The sequence below is a fragment of the Leptonychotes weddellii genome, chromosome 5, assembly GCF_054177405.1.
Source record: "Leptonychotes weddellii isolate Sample4059 chromosome 5, ASM5417740v2, whole genome shotgun sequence".
NCBI lineage: Eukaryota > Metazoa > Chordata > Mammalia > Carnivora > Phocidae > Leptonychotes > Leptonychotes weddellii.
The window spans coordinates 72,627,979-72,649,675 of NC_138373.1; the positions used below are offsets into that span (position 1 = coordinate 72,627,979).

At 57.0% G+C, this 21,697-nt stretch overlaps 2 protein-coding genes, 1 long non-coding RNA gene and 1 other non-coding gene across 7 annotated transcripts; 3 read left to right on the forward strand and 1 right to left on the reverse strand.

Moving 5' to 3' along the window:
* Window positions 1-542: 542 nt before the first annotated feature.
* LOC115942537 (uncharacterized) lies at window positions 543-4,555 on the reverse strand. Its single transcript, XR_004077163.2, has 3 exons — window positions 3,601-4,555; window positions 2,844-2,995; window positions 543-650 (listed from the first exon to the last, which is right to left on the reverse strand). It is a non-coding gene; the product is annotated as an uncharacterized LOC115942537 (long non-coding RNA).
* Window positions 4,556-4,747: 192 nt separating this feature from the next.
* ATN1 (atrophin 1) lies at window positions 4,748-16,462 on the forward strand. Of its 2 annotated transcripts, none has more exons than XM_031033021.2 (10): window positions 4,748-4,925; window positions 9,169-9,362; window positions 9,520-9,657; window positions 9,810-9,923; window positions 10,639-12,599; window positions 12,835-13,057; window positions 13,444-14,140; window positions 15,048-15,191; window positions 15,539-15,719; window positions 15,893-16,462. In XM_031033021.2, the coding sequence occupies exons 2-10, from the start codon at window positions 9,336-9,338 to the stop codon at window positions 15,924-15,926; spliced, it is 3,519 nt and encodes a 1,172-aa protein (XP_030888881.1). In that variant the 5' UTR covers window positions 4,748-4,925; window positions 9,169-9,335; the 3' UTR covers window positions 15,927-16,462. The 2 variants fall into 2 exon arrangements, with proteins under 2 accessions (XP_030888881.1, XP_030888880.1); XM_031033020.2 differs by having other exon boundaries at window positions 4,751-4,925; window positions 10,636-12,599.
* An 870-nt stretch (window positions 16,463-17,332) lies between these two features.
* On the forward strand, window positions 17,333-19,220 carry C5H12orf57 (chromosome 5 C12orf57 homolog). Of its 3 annotated transcripts, none has more exons than XM_081821134.1 (3): window positions 17,333-17,429; window positions 18,030-18,206; window positions 18,989-19,220. In XM_081821134.1, exons 2-3 carry the CDS (start codon window positions 18,083-18,085, stop codon window positions 19,138-19,140), a joined length of 276 nt encoding a protein of 91 aa, XP_081677260.1. In that variant the 5' UTR covers window positions 17,333-17,429; window positions 18,030-18,082; the 3' UTR covers window positions 19,141-19,220. The 3 variants fall into 3 exon arrangements, with proteins under 3 accessions (XP_081677260.1, XP_081677259.1, XP_006737923.1); XM_081821133.1 differs by lacking the exon at window positions 17,333-17,429 and adding an exon at window positions 17,436-17,668; XM_006737860.3 differs by lacking the exon at window positions 17,333-17,429 and adding an exon at window positions 17,437-17,743.
* LOC115942538 (U7 small nuclear RNA) lies at window positions 17,336-17,397 on the forward strand. The gene has a single exon (XR_004077164.1). It is a non-coding gene; the product is annotated as a U7 small nuclear RNA (small nuclear RNA).
* Window positions 19,221-21,697: the final 2,477 nt, after the last annotated feature.

Consider the following 21,697-nt stretch of genomic DNA (forward strand, 5'->3'; position numbering starts at 1 on the left):
GGACAGGTGCATCAGGGTTGGTTGGCGAGGCGTGTCCGGGGGGCCGTGCGTCTGTTTTCCGTGTTGCGCACGAGCGGCGCCCCAAGGTGGAGGGCGTGCCGGCTGCGTGCGCGTGCCTGGCCCGGGCCTTTAGTGGGTTATTTATTCAGTTATTTATTGTTCATTCCTCTTAATTAATTCATCATTTCTCCATAACTCCGGAGTGTAAACCTGGCCTGACCGGAAGTGAGTGTGTGTGTGTGTGTGTGTGTGTGTGACGTGGCCGGAGATCGGAGATGGCCTGGGGCTGGGAGCTCTTGCTGGAACGGGAAGGGTGACAGAAAAGGGCCTTGCCCATCGGCCCCCTTGCGTCTACCAGCCCTTAACCGAAGCCGCTCAGTCCAGAGGCGGGGCTGTGTTCCCTGGGGACGCTTCCCCCTAACTCTCTCCTCAGCCCCCGGCTCCCCTGTTCCTCCTCCAGCTGCACCAGAGCAATGGCTCACTCCCCTGTGCCGGGTTCCACCCTTGCCACCCCCTCTGTGGCGTGGAAATGAGCACCACCATTAAAGTCTGAATCACAGTGCGTTGTTGTGTCTGAGGAGTCTTACTGTAGTCCGTGTGAGGGGAGAGAAGATGGAGCACCAGGAAGTTGGTGAACCTGGATAGCAGAGCTGGGGAGAACACAAAAAGAGGAAGAAGCTGAGCAAGTATGGCTAAGACGATGGCATTGCCTACCCCTCCCTGGCCAGGTGGGGGACCCTGTTGCCCCTGCCTTCTCAGCAGCAAGCCTGGCCCCAGGACCTCAGCCTGGAGTCTGAGAATTCCTAGAAGAGTCAAAGATTTTGTGTGTGTGCATTTTTAGGAAGAGGGGTTTCAAAGGGTTCTCAGATTCCCGTAGGGCCTTGAGCAAAGAGGGGATAAAGCTGTGAACTGGAGCAGCCCCCATCTAGGCCTCTCCCCAACACTGTCTTGGCCGTTCTGGGCTGTAGCAGCACTGCGTGGGCATCCCCTCCTACGAGATGGGGAACCAGGGAGCAAAGCGTGGAACCAGGGCACATAGATTAGGGTCTGAGGAAACAGAGTCTTCCAGGAAAACTGGAGAGTCGGAACCACAAGTGCTGGGTTGGCCTGCAAGTAGGGCCCCCGTGTGCGGCTGGAGACCCACCATCACTCTTCAGCTCCAGTGGAGCCCCGACTGACTTTGACGTGGGGGCCCAAGAACCACCCCCCACCGGGGGGGACCCTCTCTCATAGGGCTGGGATACAGAGCAGAGCCCAGCAGGTAGGGGCTACACATGGGGAGCTGTGGCCACTAGAGGGAAGCAAGGTTCCGCGGGACACCAGACTCACCCCGAGCTAGGGGCAGGATGGGAGGAATTTCAAGTTTGTCCCCTCTGTGGGCCTCCTCAACCGTTTCTACTCTGAGTTCTGGTCCTGGGCTCTCTGCCACCCTGCCCAGCTCCAGGACTAGAAGAGGATTTGCATCCTGTATGGGCAGGACTCATTTCTCTGCTCTTCCTGTGTCACTGACACTTCAGCCATTTTCAGTTCAAAGAGCTTCTTGCCCCCGCTCCTCTATGCCTCTTAATTTCAGTGTGGGCATCTCATCTTTCCCTTCTCTCCTGTCTCCTGGCACCCCTTTCCATTCCCCTTGGGGCACACTGTGCTTTTCTCTGGGCCTCTCAGTTTTCTCTGGGGTCCACGATAGCCATCTTTCTTCTCCCAACTCCTGGACTGACCAAGACTGTTTTGGTTGGAGCCACATTTCCTAACCTCTGCCCTTTCCTCCCTCCTTGCTGGGTGGCCTTCTCTGGCAGCCATGCCCACCCCCACCCCCCTGCCCCCCAGGTACTGGGTTGGATTGGGTTACAGCTAGCTCTCTCTGGGCCTCCCAGGCCCCTCTCTCCACTTTCTCTTTGTGCCGTTGCCTGGAGACCAGTGGGTTGTGGGGGGCTGGGCCATAAAGGGAGCTGGGGTGTGGGATGGTGGGGTGTGTGTGTGTGATGCACCCCAAAGCCGAATGGTGAGCCTGGTCCTCAGGTCGGGGAGGAACTGGAGGGGGTAGGCCCTGGCTTCTCTGACTCTCCTTATCTTCTGTTCCTACCTATGGTTAAATTTTTCTTTTAGGTTCAGGGATGTCACCATCCTAGCCCATCCCTCAGTGGTTAAAAAACAAAGAGAGCAGCTCAGCCTAGAAGGGAGCTGGGAAGGGCCTGGGCCCGGGGCCCCAGTGGGAGACTGAACTGAGAAGTGCAGAAGGAGAGGAAATGCAATGGGGAGTGAGGAGGAGGAGTCTTGGAACAAAGTTGCAGGGGTGGGGGAGTGGGGGGGTGGGGAGGAGGAGCAGGGGCCATTCTAGGGCACTGAGGAAGGGAGGGCAGGGATCACCAGGGAGAGGGGGACAGGGAGCTGACCAGGTCTCTGGAGGGCCCCTAGGGATAAAAAAGGTGGGCATGGGGTAGAAAAGTGTGTGGCCAACCAATTCAGAGGCTACAAAGAGTGGTGATTCATTGCTAGGCCAAGGAAGCCTTCTTGCTCAGGTTCTCCAGTGCTTTAGAATCTGTTAGAGCTTTTGGGTAGTCCCAGAACTTGGTTGAGCCTGGCCCAAGAAAATAATGAAGCAAAACCCACTTAGTTGCCACAAATCCAACCTCCTTCTTTCCCAGAAGCCTGGGTGGGATCCTGCCATTCAGGGACCATCCTTGGCCTCTAGCTGGCTTGGCCCCAACATGCCCTACTCCCACCCTCAATCTGGAGAGCTAAGTAAGGGCTCCCAATCCAGGCTCCAGCTCCAGCTCTTCCAGTTTCCCAGCCTGCCTCCCTCCCATTCTCTGGCCTTCCCAATCTCAGCTGCCAAAAATCACCCAGTGTCTTGGTGTCCTTTGTCCTGGGAGATGTTGCTGCTTGGTGTGGGGCCAGGGAGACAGCCCAGAAGAAGACAATGGTGGTGGACTGGTGGGGGTGCTGGCTTCAGGCTGAAGACTGGAAATGGCTGGCTGGCTGACAATCTGGCTTCCTGGAGAGTGGGGAGGGTTGAAGGAAGAACCTGTGGTCTGGGGGTAGGGTGGGGATCGACTCCATAGTAGAAGGATTGGGATTGGGGAACTAGGGCACCTAGGGATTTGGCTCTACCTTGAGCCTAATCCCCACCGGACCCCTTCCCTGTGGCCCAGAGTACTGTCTGTGATGACTTCAAACAGGTTTGAGAAGGAAAATGGAGACACCACCAGACAGAAGGGCCTGAAGATGGTGTCCCACTCCTATAAATTAATCCCTTCCCTACACGGGGGCTTGCCCTCTCCCACTTACATCATTTCCTTCTACTGCTTTCCCTTCCCATCTCCACTCTTGTCTTTCCCATCTCTGACGTCCCTCCTCCATACTGCCACCAAAGGCCTTGTTTATCTTACATTTCCTTCCAATCTTATTTACCCACTTCCCCCGCCGCCCCCACCCCATTCTATCCACCTTTGTCTAAACCCTCCTCAGTTCTCTTGGAAGCCCCCCACCTCCAGAATCCAGCCATCCCGTGTCTCCTCACTCCTTTCCCACCCAGCACCCCAGGTCTCCTAGAATATGCCTCTGGCCCCACCTCCTTAATCCCTTCTTAAGGTTCCTCACCTTTCCCCTTTTCTCCATGCTGACATCTCTGGACTCTCTCCAGGTTTCCATCATCACCCCCCCCCCAATTCTTATGTTCCCTATTCTTTTCCCAACACCAATCACCTCCAAACTACTCTCATCCAGAAACCCCATCCACATATATATGTCTACATCTTTTCAGTTTCTTCCCCTCCCCATGACCCCACGCTTCCATCCCCTTCTCCCTCATCATCGCCCCCACCTCTCCCGCTACGTGTCTGCCACAGACGCTGTCACCCTAAGCTTTAGTCACCCCTCCCTGTCACATACCTCACTGCCCCCAAAGCCCCCACGTAGCTCCATTTTCGCAATGTACCCCCATTAGACCAGTCTCTGCCACACACTCACAACCTCCCACTTCCTCTCTGCCTCAGATCCCCCTGCCCCCAAACTTCTCCAGTCTCCCCCTTCTCTGCCCTTACAACCGGCAGCCCCTCCTACCTAGCCCTCTCCGGTTCCCCACATTCCGCCTCGGCGAACCCCTCCCCGCGCCCCAGCCCCCTCGGCCGGCCTCGGCCAACTCGCACAGCGCCTCCCCCTCTCCGGATCCCCCTCCCTCCCCCCTCGCAGCTTGCCTCGCGCTCCCTCCCTCGCGTCTCCCTCCTGGCCCCTCTCTCCTCCGTTCCTCCGCGCTCCCTCCTTCTCCCTCTTCCTCCCTTCTCCCATCCCCCTCTCCCAAGCTCCCTCCCTTCGCCGTCCGCTTTCCTGTGCGAGTCGCCGGACGCGCCGCCCAGCCCGCCCGCAGCCCGGCGTCGGGCCGGGGCCTCGGGCCGGGACCCATTTAGGGGGGAACCGCTGGCCTCCAAGAGGGCTAGGAGGGGGCGAGGGGGGACGACCGCCCGGGAAGGGGCGGGGGCCGCGGGCGGAGGCCGCCTAGGGGGCCGGGGATCGCGCGAGTGCGGGCTGCGCGGGGCGGGCGCGGGCGGCGGGCGGGAGCCGGCGGGTCAGAGCCGCGCGGAGGGCCGGCCGGGCCGCGGGGGCGAGCGGCGCGGCGGGGGCGGGCGGCGCGGCTCGGGCATTCCCGGCGGCCGGGGGGAGGTGGCGGGCCTGGGGAGGGGCTGAACGCGAGCGGGGATCGGGATCTGCTCCGGGGGCAGGCGGGCGATCGGGGCCAGGTTGGGGGGAAAAGAGGGGGGATGGGGGCCGCCCTCCGGGGGGGTCGGGGCCGCCGCCGCCGCCGTCGCGGCGGCGACTGAAGCCGGGAAGAGGAGAGGGGGGCGGGGGAGCGGCCGCCGCCGCCCCCCGGAGGCTCCGGAGCCCCGAATCCCGCTCGGAGCCAGCCAGCCGTCCAGAGCTAGGACCAGGTAAGATCTGCTGCCGCCCGGGGCCTCGGGCCCGCCCGGGTTCTGGCCCCGCGGCTCCCCACCCCCACCCCTCCCAGTTCCCCCTCCCGCCGCCGCCGCCTCCATTTGTTATTTTCCCGATCCGGTACCCCTACTGCGGGCTCTGCCCCGGCCTGAGGCTGGGGGTGGGGGGGTTCCGGGGGTGGGGCCGGCCCCGGAGGAGGGATGGGGGCCAGGGCACCCGGAGGATCGGGAAGGTGGAGGGAGGTGGGAGGGTCTCAGAAGGAGGGCTGATGGGGCAAGAGGGTAGCCAGGACCCCGGGACCAAAAGCGGAGCCCCGAGGTGGAGGGCTGGCAGAAGAAAAGGGGGGCTGCTCGCGAGGGGGCTTCGGACGAAGGCAAAAAAGGAATGGAGATATGGCAGCGAGGTGGGGCATTAGGGCTCCAGGAAAAGGCCCAGAGCCCGGGTTTCAGAACTCGGGGTCGGGGGTGCGAGGTTTAGAAGGGAAGTGGGAAATGGGGAAGGGGTGTGGTAGGTGGAAGGAGAGGGATTGTAGGCTGATGAGGGAGAATGGAACCTGGGGAAAGGGAGGCTCTAAAAGGCCAAGGAGAGGTCCACCTTTGAGAAGAAGAACCAGAGGTGTTACAGGGTGGAAGTGGGAAGTGGCTGCCTTTGTGACTCGATTGTCTTTCGCCTACTTCGGGCCACCTCTGGCCTTGTTTTTTCAATCCCAGCCATAGTTACTTCTTGGAGAGGGGCACACTGGGGCCGAAGAGTGGTCTCCCTAAAACTACTGAGGAGGAAGATGGGAACATTGAAGGGAGAGTTAGGGAGAAAGGGCTTCTGGGAGGGTGGAAGAGGAGGAGAGAATTGGAAGATCGTATAGGCACTCCAGGCAAGTTGTGACCTCCTCCCTCAAATCCCTAGAGCACCCTGCTGCCCCTCTAGCTGCGGTTTCTGTGGAGGGGGGGTTATATCTTCATTTCTGTTTTGGGCTCAAAGATTTCCCTTTGTGCATGGGCTTATTTCCACGGGGGTAGGTACTCTCAAGCTCCCTTCCCTGAGAGTGCTGGAGGAGGGTAGGAGTTGCTTTGGCAACTGGAGGGGGAGTGGCTGGCAGATGGACTCCTGGGATAGACTCTTGAGGGGCAGGTTCTACCATTTTGTTGCCATAGCAATGATCCAGTGGGATGTCCTATAGGTGGGGGTTCAGAATCTTGATTGGACCTCAGCCTTTGGCTATGTCCTTGGGACTCTTGGCTGGGTTCTGAAAGGTGTTTCTGGTGCTGCTGGTGGATAGGAGGTTCCCCAGGGGTTCCACCCGCCTTCCATCCAGCAGTCTGTTGGAACAGGTAGACATGTTATTTGCAGGTCATAGATGTTGCTCCAAGTTTCTCCCCCTAGGCCTGAGAGAGCATGGAAATGTTCCTGTTCAGGTTACACCATCTTTTGGCAGTTCTTTCTGGCCTCTACCTCCCTTATTATTAGGAACTTTTTGTATATGGTAGTCCTTTTGCTTCTTTGCACTAATATTCTTCCATTTTCTTAAGCTTGAGTCTCCCTTCCTGAGTCTCCCTTTCCCTCTTTCCCAGTCTATAGCGACAGTGACCCCTTCCCTCAGCTAACCTTCGACCTTCTATTTCCCTGACCTTGTGGGAGTAGCTGGGCTCTCCAACAAGCCCATCCCTCGTGAGGGCGGCCCAGGGGAGAAGGCTGTGGAAATACTCTGGAACAGAAGCCAGGATACCTGGGTCTAGTCCTGCCTGTACCTCTAATTGTGGCCTTGGGCCAGTCACTTCTCTTTGAGTCTCGGCTTCGTTGTAAGATGAAGGGGTTATAGATAAGATGATTTCTGAGGCTCCTCTGACAACCCGGGATTCTCAGAAGGCTTAGACTGGTGCATTGTTATCTGCTGGCCTGGGCTGCATTGTTATCTAGGAGTCACTTTGGACTGGTTGGTTAGTCTGGCAGGTCTGGAATGACGATGGGGGCTGGGCTGCGATTCTGAAATTCACCCTGCAAGCCTTTCCCAGAAAGCCTTGTGCCTCGATTGTGTATTCCCTCTGACGTCCTCCTCATATTTCTCCCTTCTTTTCCTGTTCTTAGAGACTCTTTCCCTGTTTTTCACTTTTGCATCGCCCCATTCTGGTCTTTTGTCCTTTTTCTTTTGCAGTAAGGCTGTGAAGGGGAATGTGCTTAGTGTGTTGCCAGATACACAGTAGGTGCTCTAGCAGTATTAGTTGCAGTGACTGGCTATTAGGGCAAGATGGAGCATAGCTCACCTTGTTGATGCTAAAACATGCTCCGAGTTCAGAAACGTATGTACAGCCCAACCCTAACTCCTCTCCCCCTTGCCACTCCTTTCTCCCAGGATTACCTATGCTTTTATGACTGCTTTTCTCCTTCAAAGCTACTCACTGATAATTTGATCAGATTTCAGCTGGTTAAAACAGTTGCGGGAGGGGGAGGGAGAGGGGCATACTGATTGCTGTGTTTTTCAGTTCCATTCATGCATTTCTCTGACCTTTTGGATCTCCTCACTCTAACTGACTTGGTGGACGGATTCTGAGATTGGGATGAGACATGGGCACTCTTCTCTACGGGGGCTGGCAAAGACACACCAGTCACAAATAGTCATCTTTGCTGTGCTTTCGTTGAGATTGTTTCCCCCTTCCGTTATATTGGATTTTGTTCTTTGGAGTTGGGGAGGGTTGACAATGTTTTAAAACCCATCTACACAACAATTCCAAAATGTGGTAATAGTTGAGGTTGAAGAAAAATGGCTGATTTGCTGCGCAGAGCATTGGTTCTAAGTTCAGAAGACCTGGAGCTGTGTCTCAGCTCTTTGTGACTCTAAGTAAATTATTATTTAAGTTTCCTGGAAAGGTCAGGTTCACTCTTCACCGCCTGTCTCAGTAGGGTTCAGTGGAGATGAGTGAGAAATAATTACTCTGTATTCTTTGGGAAAAACATGCTGTCGACTGTGGAAATGCCATTTACGTAGCCAGGCCTCCTACCTCAGAATAGGTGGCTAAGTTTACCCTGTTCCCACCAAAGCCAGCAGCATTTTATTCAAAAAGACCTACTGAAGTGAGTGGGCTTACAGGTCAATGACAAGGACAGAACAGAGCACGCATATATACGTGACATCAGTGGGAGATACAGAAAGGAAGAAAACAGTGGGAAGATACCGTTTTTGCTCGCAGAAGATCTCATGGTCAGTAATCTGGAGAGACGTGACACTTAGCAAGAAATACAAACCAGTGCAAATGAAAATAGCTGACTATGGATATAGATACAGATATAGACAGGCCCTGAGGTGCGTGTCTCTGTCTAAGCCAAGTGAGGGCTCAGAAATGTGTAACTTTGTGTTATGTGCTCACTAATACTCACTGATTTGGTTGGTAAAGTGAAAGTCCTGACTTTCAAAGTGAAAGTCCTGACTTTCTAGCCTTAGGGAACCCAGGCACTGGAGAGGGGGCCTCTATGGGGCTCTCAAAAATGAAGTTCTGCACTTGGGGGCTACCCAGGTTTGGGCTTGGGATTGGTAGGATTGTGTGCATTTGTGTTACAGCATGGGACGTTCTTCTCCCACCTACTCTGATGTGAAGAGATTCTTTTCCTATCTCGGACTGATCTAGGCCTTCTGAGAATTCTCCCCACCAGCTTCTGATGAGACTGTAGCAAAGTCTAGAAGAAATAGCATGGGCTTTGAAGTCAGGGAGACGTGGGTTTGATTCTGGTGTGGTCACTGTGTATTCATCACACGAAGTTGGGCAAGTCACAATCTCAATCTTTGAGCCTCAGTTTCCCCACCTATATAATGGAAATAAGAATACATACCTACTCTGCAGGGTAGGTTGTAAGGATTCAATGAAATTGGATGTAAGGGAGACCACACTCAATAAATTACTTAATACCTCAGCTACATTTCTTTATGCTCCCTGGTAAGGCTCTGGTGGAACTCATGGACACACAGGTATTTCCTAGGTATTGTGAAGGGTAAATAATGTGAGCTCATAGGTACATCTGAATTTTCTGCCTTCTCCAGAGATGAAAGAGATGATGTTGCAAGCAGAGGCTCCTTCACCTATAGATAGCGGGGGCTGCCCGTGGGGCCAGCCAGCAATGTCTTATGCAGCTCGTGCTTCTTGGCCCAAAGGCCTAGGGCTGGGCCGCTTACTTAACCCCTGGATAAGCACAGTGGTATCCCCTTCAGACGCTATTCCCCCATTTGGAGACTCTGATGGTCTTTCCTAACAGGCTTCACTGAAAACAGATTCTGCAAGTTCCAGGTGCCTGCACTGGAAACTTGGAGATCCTGCTTCCTGCTTCCCAGACCACAGCTGTGGGGAACTTGGGGTGAAGCAGAGAAGTTTCTGTATTCAGCTGCCCAGGCAGAGGAGAATGGGGTCTCCACAGCCTGAAGAATGAAGACACGACAGAATAAAGACTCAGTGAGTAATAGCTGAGATGAGAAACATGAAAGATGAGGGGCAGAGAAACTAGGGGTGAGGGCCTGGAGAGGAAGAACAGAAATAAGGCACACCATAAGGTTAGGTGCTGTGTGAAAAAAAACCCCTTATATTACCTGCTTCCTTCCTTCTCCCTCAGATGTCAATGAGGAGTGGACGGAAGAAAGAGGCCCCTGGGCCCCGGGAAGAACTGAGATCGAGGGGCCGGGCCTCCCCTGGAGGGGTCAGCACATCCAGCAGTGATGGCAAAGCCGAGAAGTCTAGGCAGACGGCCAAGGTATTCTGTCCTCAGGTCCTCCCACAGGATGCCCAGGCACTGGGGCTGAGGGTGTATGTCTGTGTGTTGTGGGGGAACTTCCTGTCTGGCGGAGGGTAACAGTGGAGGCTTGGGAAGTAGAAGACAGGAATTTTCTCTTTTCTCTCTAACAGAAGGCCCGCGTAGAGGAAGCCTCCACCCCAAAGGTCAGCAAGCAGGGCCGGAGTGAGGAGATCTCAGAGAGTGAAAGTGAGGAGACCAATGCACCAAAAAAGACCAAAACTGAGGTGGGAGACCCTAGCAGCTGTCCTGACCCATTTTCTGACCACTCTTACCCAAAAACTTCCTTTCATTCACAATTCCTACTTTAATCTCGCCTGGGATATGAGCAAAAAGTCATATCCTGGTGCTTATTAAAGGAGTCCTGTCTATAATATGTCAGATCTTTAGGGCTGTAGCCAGACCACTAGATGACCACACAGGGCCAGAGGGGACTGGGAGTGTGGGGGATTCTAAGCCTCTCCTTTTCCACATCCTGGTTTTCATGAAGGGGCTGGGGAGGAGGTTAAAGGTGAGAGGTCTTAGTGGAAGGAACAAATAAATCATAAGGAAAATGCAGGAGTGGTCTTTTTAAGAACCAAGGGTTTCTGGCACATGTAGTTAATGGGGTAAAAGGAGATGGGAGGGGTGGATGTGAGCTGGTGGAAGACAGGGATTTGGGTTTAGCTGTGGATGGGGAGAAGGTGCTTGAGATGGACACTTGAGGAAGGAATGGAGTTTTCCAGGGAGGGAAACAAGACTGGCTGCTAGGGAGCCGCTGAGAATGTGGGGAGAGAGGGGGAACCCCCACATGGCAGGGAGGTGGGCTTGAGCAAGAGTATTCATCACATGGTACAGTGGTGTGCGGGAGGGGAAAAGGATTTTGTGCAAGGGAGGCCCCAAATGTAGGGGAAGCAAGGAAAAAGAAAAGAGAAAAAAATGGTCCTCCTTTTTCTGCAGCAGGAGCTCCCTCGGCCACAGTCTCCCTCCGATCTGGATAGTTTAGATGGTCGGAGCCTCAATGATGATGGCAGCAGTGACCCTAGGGATATTGACCAGGATAACCGAAGCACGTCTCCCAGCATCTACAGCCCTGGAAGCGTGGAGAATGACTCCGACTCATCTTCCGGCCTGTCCCAGGGCCCAGCCCGCCCCTACCACCCACCTCCACTCTTTCCTCCCTCCCCTCCACCGCCAGACAGCACCCCCCGACAGCCAGAGCCTGGCTTTGAACCCCACCCTTCTGTGACACCCACTGGATATCATGCTCCCATGGAGCCCCCCACATCTCGAATGTTCCAGGCTCCTCCTGGGGCCCCTCCCCCTCATCCACAGCTCTACCCTGGGGGCACTGGTGGAGGAGTTTTGTCTGGACCCCCAATGGGTCCCAAGGGGGGAGGGGCTGCCTCTTCAGTAGGGGCCCCTACTGGGGGTAAACAGCATCCCCCACCCACCACCCCCATTTCAATATCAAGCTCTGGGGCTGGTGGTGCTCCCCCAACAAAGCCACCTAACACTCCAGTGGGTGGTGGAAACCTACCCTCTGCTCCACCACCAGCCACCTTCCCCCATGTGACACCAAACCTGCCTCCCCCACCTGCTCTGAGACCCCTTAACAATGCCTCAGCCTCTCCTCCTGGCCTGGGGGCCCAGCCACTACCTGGGCATCTGCCGTCTCCCCATGCCATGGGGCAGGGTATGGGTGGACTTCCTCCTGGCCCAGAGAAGGGCGCCACTCTTGCTCCCTCACCCCATCCTCTGCCACCAGCTTCCTCCTCTTCTGCTCCAGCCCCTCCAATGAGGTATCCGTATTCATCCTCTGCTGGTAGCTCTGCAGCAGCCTCCTCTTCCAGTTCTTCTGCCTCTGCCTCCCAGTACCCAGCTTCCCAGGCACTGCCTAGTTATCCCCACTCCTTCCCTCCCCCGACAAGCCTGTCTGTCTCCAATCAACCGCCCAAGTATACTCAGCCTTCCCTTCCATCCCAGGCTGTGTGGAGCCAGGGACCCCCACCACCTCCGCCCTATGGCCGTCTCTTAGCCAACAGCAATGCCCACCCAGGCCCCTTCCCTCCTACTGGAGGCCAGTCCACAGGCCACCCACCAGCGCCGACCCATCACCATCACCACCAGCAGCAGCAGCATCATGGGAGCTCTGGGCCCCCTCCACCTGGAGCATATCCCCACCCCCTGGAGAGCAGTAGCTCCCACCATGCCCATCCTTACACCATGTCTCCCTCTCTGGGGTCTCTGAGGCCCTACCCGCCAGGGCCAGCACACCTGCCCCCACCTCACAGCCAGGTGTCCTACAGCCAAGCAGGCTCCAGCGGCCCTCCTGCCTCTTCCTCCTCTTCCAACTCCTCTTCCTCTCAAGGATCCTACCCATGTTCACACCCCTCCCCTTCCCAGGGCCCCCAAGGAGCGCCCTACCCGTTCCCACCGGTGCCTCCGGTCACCACTTCCTCGGCTACGCTTTCCACGGTCATTGCCACAGTGGCTTCCTCGCCCGCAGGCTACAAAACAGCTTCCCCACCTGGGCCCCCGCCGTATGGAAAGAGAGCCCCGTCCCCAGGGGCCTACAAGACAGCCACCCCACCGGGATACAAGCCGGGGTCGCCTCCCTCCTTCCGAACAGGGACCCCACCCGGCTACCGAGGCGCCTCGCCGCCCGCGGGCCCAGGGACCTTCAAGCCGGGCTCGCCCACTGTGGGGCCAGGGCCCCTGCCACCTGCCGGGCCCTCAGGCCTGTCATCCCTGCCACCACCGCCTGCAGCCCCCGCCTCAGGGCCGCCCCTGAACGCCACGCAGATCAAGCAAGAGCCAGCTGAAGAGTATGAGACCCCCGAGAGCCCAGTGCCCCCGGCCCGTAGCCCCTCGCCCCCTCCCAAGGTGGTAGACGTGCCCAGCCATGCCAGCCAGTCAGCCAGGTGAGCCGCCCTGGGCGGGGTGCGGTTGGGCCTGCAATGGGGAACGACGGAGGGGGTAACGGAGAGACCAGTGCAGGCGCAAGAGGGAACCTTGCGTTCTCGTGGTGCTTTTTGAAGTACTCCAGAACCTCGCCTCGCCCTCACAGTCTGCGCAGGCGGGTCTGGGGGCAGGGTCACCGCGGGGCGCTCCGGCAGCTCGCAGGGGCTAAGCGCGCGCCGCCCTCGCGCCCGGCAGGTTCAACAAACACCTGGACCGCGGCTTTAACTCGTGCGCGCGAAGCGACCTGTACTTCGTGCCGCTGGAGGGCTCCAAGTTGGCCAAGAAGCGGGCCGACCTGGTGGAGAAGGTGCGGCGCGAGGCCGAGCAGCGCGCGCGCGAAGAAAAGGAGCGCGAGCGCGAGCGGGAACGCGAGAAGGAGCGGGAACGCGAGAAGGAGCGCGAGCTGGAACGCAGCGTGGTGAGTGCGTCACCACATGCGCCACCCACCCGCCTGTCTGGCTCTCTGCGCCGCGCAGGGAGGGCCGGGGCGGCAGGGGGTGGGGGGTGGTGGGGTGGGTGTCATTGCGCCCCCTATCGGAGAGGAGGAAGCACGGCAGCCCGGGAAATCGAGACGGAAGGATTCCAGCGGGAGAAATCCTTGCATTCTTGGGTTGGGGGAAGGCAAATTCAGATCCGAGTGCCTGTGGATGGTAGGGAGAGCCAACATCCAGGAGAAAGGGTTAGGGAAATTCGAGTAAGATGAGGCATTTTGGCCTTCAGCTGGTGAGACAAACGAGCAGCTCGGGACCAGCCGCCTTTTTCCAGACCTGCCCTTTTGACTCTCTTTCTCCCTGTATCCCACAGAAGCTGGCTCAGGAGGGCCGGGCGCCGGTGGAGTGCCCATCTCTTGGCCCGGTGCCCCATCGCCCTCCATTTGAGCCGGGCAGCGCTGTGGCTACAGTGCCCCCCTACCTGGGTCCTGACACTCCGGCCCTGCGCACGCTCAGTGAATATGCCCGGCCCCACGTCATGTCTCCTGGCAATCGCAACCACCCGTTCTACGTGCCCCTAGGGGCAGTGGACCCGGGGCTCCTGGGTTACAATGTCCCGGCCTTGTACAGCAGTGACCCAGCAGCCCGGGAGAGGGAGCGGGAAGCCCGTGAACGAGACCTCCGTGACCGCCTCAAGCCTGGCTTTGAGGTGAAGCCCAGTGAGCTGGAACCCCTACACGGGGTCCCTGGGCCGGGCCTGGATCCCTTCCCGCGACATGGGGGCCTGGCTCTGCAGCCTGGCCCACCTGGCCTGCACCCTTTTCCCTTTCATCCGAGTCTGGGGCCCCTGGAGAGAGAACGTCTAGCGCTGGCAGCTGGGCCAGCCCTGCGGCCTGATATGTCCTACGCGGAGCGACTGGCAGCTGAGAGGCAGCATGCAGAAAGGGTGGCAGCCCTGGGCAATGACCCGCTGGCCCGGCTGCAGATGCTCAATGTGACCCCCCATCACCACCAGCACTCCCACATCCACTCCCACCTGCATCTCCACCAGCAGGATGCCATCCATGCAGGTGAGACTCCTACTTCTTTGTCTTGGTCCCTGGGGGCCACCTTGACCCCTGGCAAGTGATTGGGCTCTTTTGTTCCTCAGGCCAAGATTTCCTCCTCTAGTCTGGCATGAGCCTGTCTCCGGGGATTGCTCCCCTGATCTTTGCCTCCCTGTCATCCCCCATCTCCTCATGCCCCAGCCTTGCCACAGGGACTGTAATAACCCACACCCCACCCCTCTTCAGAGTCTAGCAGTCCACTCGTGTTAGAGGAAACCTTTGAGGGAACGCTACCTTTCTGCCCTCAGACTGTGCCCCCCACCCCCCTTCACTTACCTGTTTCCTTGCTCCTTTGGATTCAACTCTGTTACCGTTTCTTGCCATCTTCTCTCCTCCCAGTTGGAGGTGTTTCGTGTTCTTCCCCATCTCTAGATCTGTGGCCTTCCAGAAAGAGCCCTATAGCTTTGGCTGGGGGTACCTTAGGTGCAAATGAGCTTTATTTACTATCCTTTTGCCATATTATTGTCTAGAACACTGCCTGATCTAGCCTTACAGTCATGGTCATTCCAGGCTTCCTTGTGCTTTCTCTCTCTTAACCTCCTCTCCCTCTTCCTGGCTTACTTCCTAAACTTTCTAGCCTGCTCTTTCTCCTCTAAGCAGCCCATGTCTCTCTTTCCTTTCCCTCAGACCCCTTTGACAAACTGTAATCTCCTGTTCTCTGTCATCCATTTGTCCCTACTCCAGTAAGGTCTTGTTGTCCTGGCCACCCACCAGGCCCCTAGTTCTTCCTTTGCGCCTCCTTGTTCCTCACTGGGTCTCCCTGCATTAGATTGATTGTCCACCCCTTCCCAGGCTTGGATCCCTTCACCCAAATGCATGTTTTTCTCCAAACCTGCCTTTTGGTGACACCTTCCTCTTCTCTACCCTCTAGCTTCTGCCTCGGTGCACCCTCTCATTGACCCCCTGGCCTCAGGGTCTCACCTTACCCGGATCCCCTACCCAGCTGGGACCCTCCCCAACCCCCTTCTTCCTCACCCTCTGCACGAGAACGAAGTTCTTCGTCACCAGCTCTTTGGTAAGGCTAGAGGTGGGGGTGGGGAGGGTCTCATGAGAGAAGGGCAGGAAAGAGGAGTTTGGGTGGTGGGATTGACCTATTTGGGCTTGGGGGGGGTGGGGATGAGGAGTACCCAGAGGAGCTGGGAATAGGAGAAGGAGGGCCGAGGCCCTGCACAAGAGAGGCACAGGTTTAGTGCCAGGCGGAGGTTTGAATCCTCTCCACTGCTGGCAACTTGCAGGACTGGCTTTTCCCGAAGTGTTTTAGTCTCAGTTTCCTCCAAATGTGAGGTGGCTAGCTGTCCCCTGGCCCAGAGTAAGTACTCAGCACTCCATCAGTCATGTGCCCCCTGCCCTTCCTGCCCACAGCTGCTCCTTACCGGGACCTGCCAGCCTCCCTGTCTGCCCCAATGTCAGCAGCTCACCAGCTGCAGGCCATGCACGCACAGTCCGCCGAGCTGCAGCGCCTGGCCCTGGAACAGCAACAGTGGCTGCACGCGCATCACCCCCTGCACAGTGTGCCGCTGCCTGCCCAGGAGGACTACTACAGGTAGCACAGGGCCCCCGAGGCCGGGGGGGCGGGGTGCGGGCAGGAGACCGCTGGGCGTTGGGCTCCTGGTGTGTGTGTGGGAGACCTCTCCTCCACCCCCCCACCCTCTGACAGGGGCCAGGTCAGGGTTGACCTCAGTCTCATGTCTCTGCTCTGCATCCCCTCTCCACCAGTCACCTGAAGAAGGAAAGCGACAAGCCGCTGTAGAACCTGCCATCAAGAGCGCACCGTGGCCCCCGCATCTGGACCTCGGAGGCCTCCCTCCCAGCCCTCCACCCAGAGCTGAGGAGGGAGGGGTGCCGCTCCTTTGCAGGGTTTCAGCAGCTGGGCAGAGGGAGGGAGGAAGGGACAGACGGAAGGCCAAGGCTCCTGTGGTATGCAGAGGTGGGGAGGTGGCGGGGGTGGGGTGGGGTGGGGGCAGAAAGCGCACAGTATCTTGGACCAGGTCCCTTTTTCTTGTCCCCCTGCTTTCTTCCTCCCCCATGCCCAACCCCCGGTGGCCACCGCCCCTCCCCCACCCCCGTTGGTGTGATTATTTCATCTGTTAGATGTGGCTGTTTTGCGTAGCATCGTGTGCTGCCCCCGCCCCCACCCCCAGTCCCTGTGCGCGCGCCCCTTCTGCGATGTATGCCCCTTGCCCCTCCCCCACATTAATAATTTATATATATAAATATCTATATGACGCTCTTTAAAAAACATCCCAACCAAAACCAAACAAAAACATCCTCACGACTCCCCAGGAAGATGGCTGTGACTGGTTCTTTGCGGGCTCTGGGGGCGGAGTTGGGGGTGGGGGGTGGGAACTACTCAGCGGTGCCTGGAGAGAAAGCTGTGGAACCGGACACAAGTGGGTGTAGGGACCTGGAGAGTTGCGGAGGAGCTCTCGGAAGGGCCCAGGGCCCTGGAGCCGTGGCTCCGCTGGAGGGCTACTACGGAGCTAGTCCCTCCCTGCGTCGCAAGGCGGGGAAGTCCAGACGCTGGAGGCCGGCGTGGGGGGAGGACGGGCACGCCTTTGACAGGGTCAGGGCTAGGAAGCCACTCAGGCTTTGGAGGCCTTTCTGCCACTGGCCCCACAGCTAGGAGCCACCAGAGTCCAGAATCCTTTCTGTCGAATAGATTGAGAAAGGGTTATGAAGCGGAGGTGCAGGGGCATAGTTTCATTGGGTTAAAGCGACTAGAACTCAGGAGTCCTAAGTACTCCATGGTTTGAGGAGGGAGTGGGCGACCATTTCAAATATCTAGAACAGAAGAGAAATTGGAGGGCGTTACGCTGGAGCGCACACCCGGCACAAGGCCATTTTAGGAGAGCACGAGAGCCTCCTTGGCTCTCGGGGTTTATTGCCGCCAATCACTTCGTTCTCAAAAACCGGGGGGCGTGGTCAGCCGTCTCAGCCAATCAGCTTCGAGTTCATTTGCATAGGCTCGGAATCAGATGTTCACAAACTCTAGAAATGGATGCTATAAATAAGTTTCTTTTCCCCCTGTTTTTCCTTCTGAAAGTTATAGTGTCCCCCGTTGGTTATACATCAATAGGAATTAGAAAACGCCAGTCTGAGCTCACCCTCACCAATAGTGGCGTTCATGGATACCCCATGTTCTCTCCAGGCAACTTTCTGTAGTGTTACAGCTCTTTTAGAATTTGTCTAGCAGGTTTTCCGGTTTTTACCGGAAGACCCCCCCCCCTTCCACAGTTCGTTTTTAACAATAGAGGTGTGTCAGCCATAGTGATGGTTTTTCTTTGTATTAGTACTTTTCGAATGTTGGGTGGTCCGTGTGAGTGGCTTTCCCCCTCCTGAGATATTTCGGCGGCTCTGCCGCGTTGCACTACGCCGAGAGGTTTCCTCGGCTTCCGGCTGCGTCTGATGCTGCTTCCCTTCCACCCCCGTCAGTTTTGAGAGCACCCTAGGATTAGGCAGCTCGTTTTTCCTGAGCATTTCTTGGGCTTCGCTGTACGTGCAGCTTTTGTTACCCTATGGCGTCCGCCTCGGCCCAACCGGTGGCCCTGAGCGCCGAACAAGCCAAGGGTGAGCAGCATTCTAGCCACCGGGTGGGCTTCCTGCTGCAGGAGGGGTGCGGGCGGAGGGTACAGAGCGAGGGGTGTGGTTGCGCCGCCGGGAAATGGGGGCACAGGGTGCCATCTTTCTCTTTCCTCCAGGAGGGGTCCTTGCCCCCTAGAGGGAGGGAATCTGGGTCGAGTTTATCGAGTTACTATGGCTTCAGTCCACTAATTCCCTGCCCTCTTCCCTGCGTTCTCGGCTGCGCCCACCGGCCATACTCCGACGCCTACCCGGGGATGCGTGTGCCGCACAGTGGTCCTGGCCGAGGTAATCCAGGCGTTCTCGGCCCCGGAGAACGCCGTGCGCATGGACGAGGCTCGGGACAACGCGTGCAACGACATGGGCAAAATGCTGCAATTCGTGCTGCCTGTGGCCACGCAGATTCAGCAGGAGGTTATCAAGGCCTATGGCTTCAGCTGCGACGGGGAAGGTGGGTCGGTCGGGGGTCGGGGGTCGGGGGTGGCGCGGGTCCGGGAGAGGGCGCTGGATCCATTGGGTCCCTAAGCCGTCCTCCCTTGTCTTGCCACACGGAGGCAGCCACAATCTGACGAACAGCATTGGCAGTCAGAGCCAAGAGTCTATTCTGAACTTGTGCCAGGTGAAGTCCTAAGTGCTTTTTGTAGTTACCAGTAATTATACTGTTACCCCACTTTAAGATGAGGAAACAGACTCTAGCAGTAAACTGAGTGCCTGAGGTCACAGCAGAGCTGGAACCGAACCCTCTTCTGATAGCTTCTAGTGGGATGTCTGCATGACAGTATGCTTCTGCCGCCCCTCCAGGGGGTTTTAGCTAATCTCTGTTGGAGGGCTGGCTGGTCAGTTTCCTTGATGAGATCATGGCGTTCCCCAAGGGTGCAAATCCATCAGCCCAGCTGGCCCATGGCTCTCCTGTGTTCCGGTTATAGACTTGGGACCTTGTGCATGTTCATACTTTGCCATGATGGCAAATAGCCAAAATGGTTCACCTGATCACGAGCAGCACACTGCTTTGGGATATTTCATTCACTGCATCCCATCCAAGTTGTGCCTGGCGTAGACCAGGAAATGGTTGATCCAAACCACACAGGGCAGAGGCCTGCTTGTGCCTTGTTTTGTAGGCAGCTACCTGACCAGAGGGGGAACAGCCAGTGACTCATGCCCAAGCTGCCCCCTCCTGATGTCTGGGGCACACCTGTCCCCTGGTGTGGCTTGATGCTCCATTTCCCCTTGCAGGTGTCCTGAAGTTTGCCCGCTTGGTCAAGTCTTATGAAGCCCAGGATCCCGAGATTGCCAGCTTGTCGGGGAAGCTGAAGGCGCTGTTCCTGCCGCCCATGACATTGCCTCCCCACGGGCCTGCTTCTGGCGGCAGTGTGGCTGCCTCCTGAGGGTCGGCCCTCCCGGGCGACACTGCCCAGGAAGGGAAGACCTTAATGTTCCGGAGGATAATAAACGTGCCTGTGACTTAGCCCCAGCGTCAGTCTTTTGTGACCCTGACAACCCCCGCCTCCTGGCCCCAGATTCCCTCCGCCATTCCAGGCCACTTCAGCTCCCCGTCCAGATCCTTCCTATGTTCCTGCTGGTTACAACCCTGCTCTGGGGCAGGGTGGTAGGATGGATTTGCCCCTCAATACCCTGGGGGGAGAGGGGGTGGCGGGCCTGCACAGGTGGCACTTCCTCTGAGGAGTGGGGCTTCCTGGGCTTTTTCGGAGGCCCCTTCGCTTCTGTGTGCTGGGAGGTCCCCCATTGGCTGGTGCTCCCTCGGCCAGGATTACTTCCTGGTCTTTGCCCCCACCCCGCCCCCTCCCTCCAGCGGCTCTGTCAGCTCCAGGTGGAGCTCCAGGTGGCTCCTCCCCTCCCAAGGGAAGGAGCCGAGGACAGGCGGGCCCTGGACTACCCAGTGGGGCTGGGCTGGCGGGAGAGGCTGGTGGCCATGGCAGCCTGAGGCCAGCCCCTCCCACCTGTCCCTTCTCCAGGGATCATTAGACCAGGGCCTCGCTGCCGTGGTGCCAGTGGCCTGGCGGGCTGCATCAAGGAGGAAGTCGCTGAGCTCCCAGCGTTCCTCCTCACCTGTTCAGGCTGCTGTGCACAGCTGCACTCCTTGTGGTCCTGTGCCTGTGACCCCCCCGTCCCTCTGGGGAGATGCTGTCCCGTGGGTAAGTCCCCGGCTCCACCTGGGTGCCACAGGCTCCTGATAGTTTGGGAGAGAGGGGCAGGGTGTATGCTCAGCGCTGCAGGTGTGCGACCATGAGCGCCATCTACTGCCCCCCGCCCCCGGGTTTGCTTCCTGTCCCTCCCTCAAGATGTGAGGAACTCCAGTCTCATTTATACCCCTCAGCCCCCTCCTCCTTTTCTCTAGCACTTTCCCCGTGACAGCTGTGTCTTTCTTTTCTCCATTGCTTGTCTCCCTTCACTCTCTGGTCCCCTGCTTCTGCTGTCTGCTTACCCGAACCCCTGGGTAGCCCCCATTCAGAAACACAACATGTCTGAAAGGCAAACCTGGGAAAGCTCCCCCTTTGCCCGGAACATCCCAACATCTGGCGTTCATTCCACTCTGTGTCTCTTCACTTCCCCCTCCCATGCATCATTCATGCAGCAGATGCATGGCGGGCGTCCCCTTTGGGCCAGGTACTTTGTAAGGTGCTGGCAATAATGTAGCGAAGAAGACAGACACGGTTCTTGCTCTCATGGAGCTTCATTCCAGTGGGAGGCAACAGAGGACACAGAGAATCCAATAAATAGGACTAATTTTAGATTCTCAGAAGTGTTATGCAGAAAACGAAAACAGTGTCAGGTGCTAGCTAGCACGTGACTGGGAGTGCCAATAGCATTGCTACCTGGAGGGGTCCAGGAGGGCTTTCCTGAGGAGGTGACATGTGCTGAGAGCGGGCTGTTGAGGAAGAGCCAGCCATGTGGTGACCAAGAGTCGAGTGCCCCTGGGCAGAGGCCCTGCTGTGGGCACACAGGAACCAAGGGACAGGGTGCACAGAGTAAAGCAGCGGAGAGGGAGGCCGGGACCCACAATGTCACATGTGTCCATGTGTGGGTGTCTGCACTGGGCCAGAGATGTGTGTAGATGGACGTGGACGGTGAGGCGCATGTAGTGGGTCTGTGTGTGCATGTGTGTGCTCATCTGTATATGACAAGCAGGGTGTGTATGTGTAGGGCCGGAAGCTGAACATGTCAGTGCAGGGACCAGGAGGTGATCATGCCTGTGCATGGTTATTGATGAGCTTGTTTATTGGACACGTACTCTGCGTGAGGCGTTGTGTTAGCCTTTGAACTCCTGAAGGTGCGCCCGATGGGCTGTGGACCCCCCACGGTGGAGCCAGCTATGTAGACGCTCTTTCTGCCCCTAGCTCTGGGAGGGAATTTGTGGTCTTTCAGTGCGGCTCAAAGTCCAAGACTGAAAGGGTAGTCAGCGTTAGGTCATACAATAAACAGACCGAGTTTCCCAGGTACCAGAGAGAAGGGGGACGGGGAGAGCCCATTTTTGGGGGGAGAATTGATGTTTGATATTTGAAAAAGTGATAAAGTAGTCATCACAGGAAACAGACTAGTTGAGCTTTAACACTTGGTTATTATTTTTCCTTATTTTTTATTGAGGTAATAGCATACATAATGTGCATGAATGCTTACCATGAGTGCTTACCATGAATCTTAAGCATATGGCCTAATTACATACACCAATGTATACACCATCCAGATTAAGATGTAGAACATTCCCAGCACCCCAGTTGGTGTTTCCTACAAATTGCCATCTCCCAAGCAATTTATTTATTTTTATAAAGGTAATACATACCCATGCTACAACATCCAAAAAGGGATAGGGGAAAGAAGACATCCAGATGGCCAACAGACACAGATGCTCAACATCACTCATCCTCAGGGAAATGCAAATCAAACCCACACTGAGATACCACCTCACATTTGTCAGGATGGCTA

Bases quoted from the DNA above. Each gene is read 5' to 3' on its own strand.
- ATN1 (XM_031033020.2), top strand. From the start codon at position 9,336: ATGAAGACACGACAGAATAAAGACTCA. The intron at 14,141-15,047 runs GTGAGACTCCTA...TCTACCCTCTAG, and splicing joins GCAGGATGCCATCCATGCAG to CTTCTGCCTCGGTGCACCCT. The intron at 15,720-15,892 runs GTAGCACAGGGC...CCTCTCCACCAG, and splicing joins GCCCAGGAGGACTACTACAG to TCACCTGAAGAAGGAAAGCG.
- C5H12orf57 (XM_006737860.3), top strand. From the start codon at position 17,692: ATGGCGTCCGCCTCGGCCCAACCGGTGGCCCTGAGCGCCGAACAAGCC. The intron at 17,744-18,029 runs GTGAGCAGCATT...TGTGCCGCACAG, and splicing joins GAGCGCCGAACAAGCCAAGG to TGGTCCTGGCCGAGGTAATC. The intron at 18,207-18,988 runs GTGGGTCGGTCG...TTCCCCTTGCAG, and splicing joins CTTCAGCTGCGACGGGGAAG to GTGTCCTGAAGTTTGCCCGC.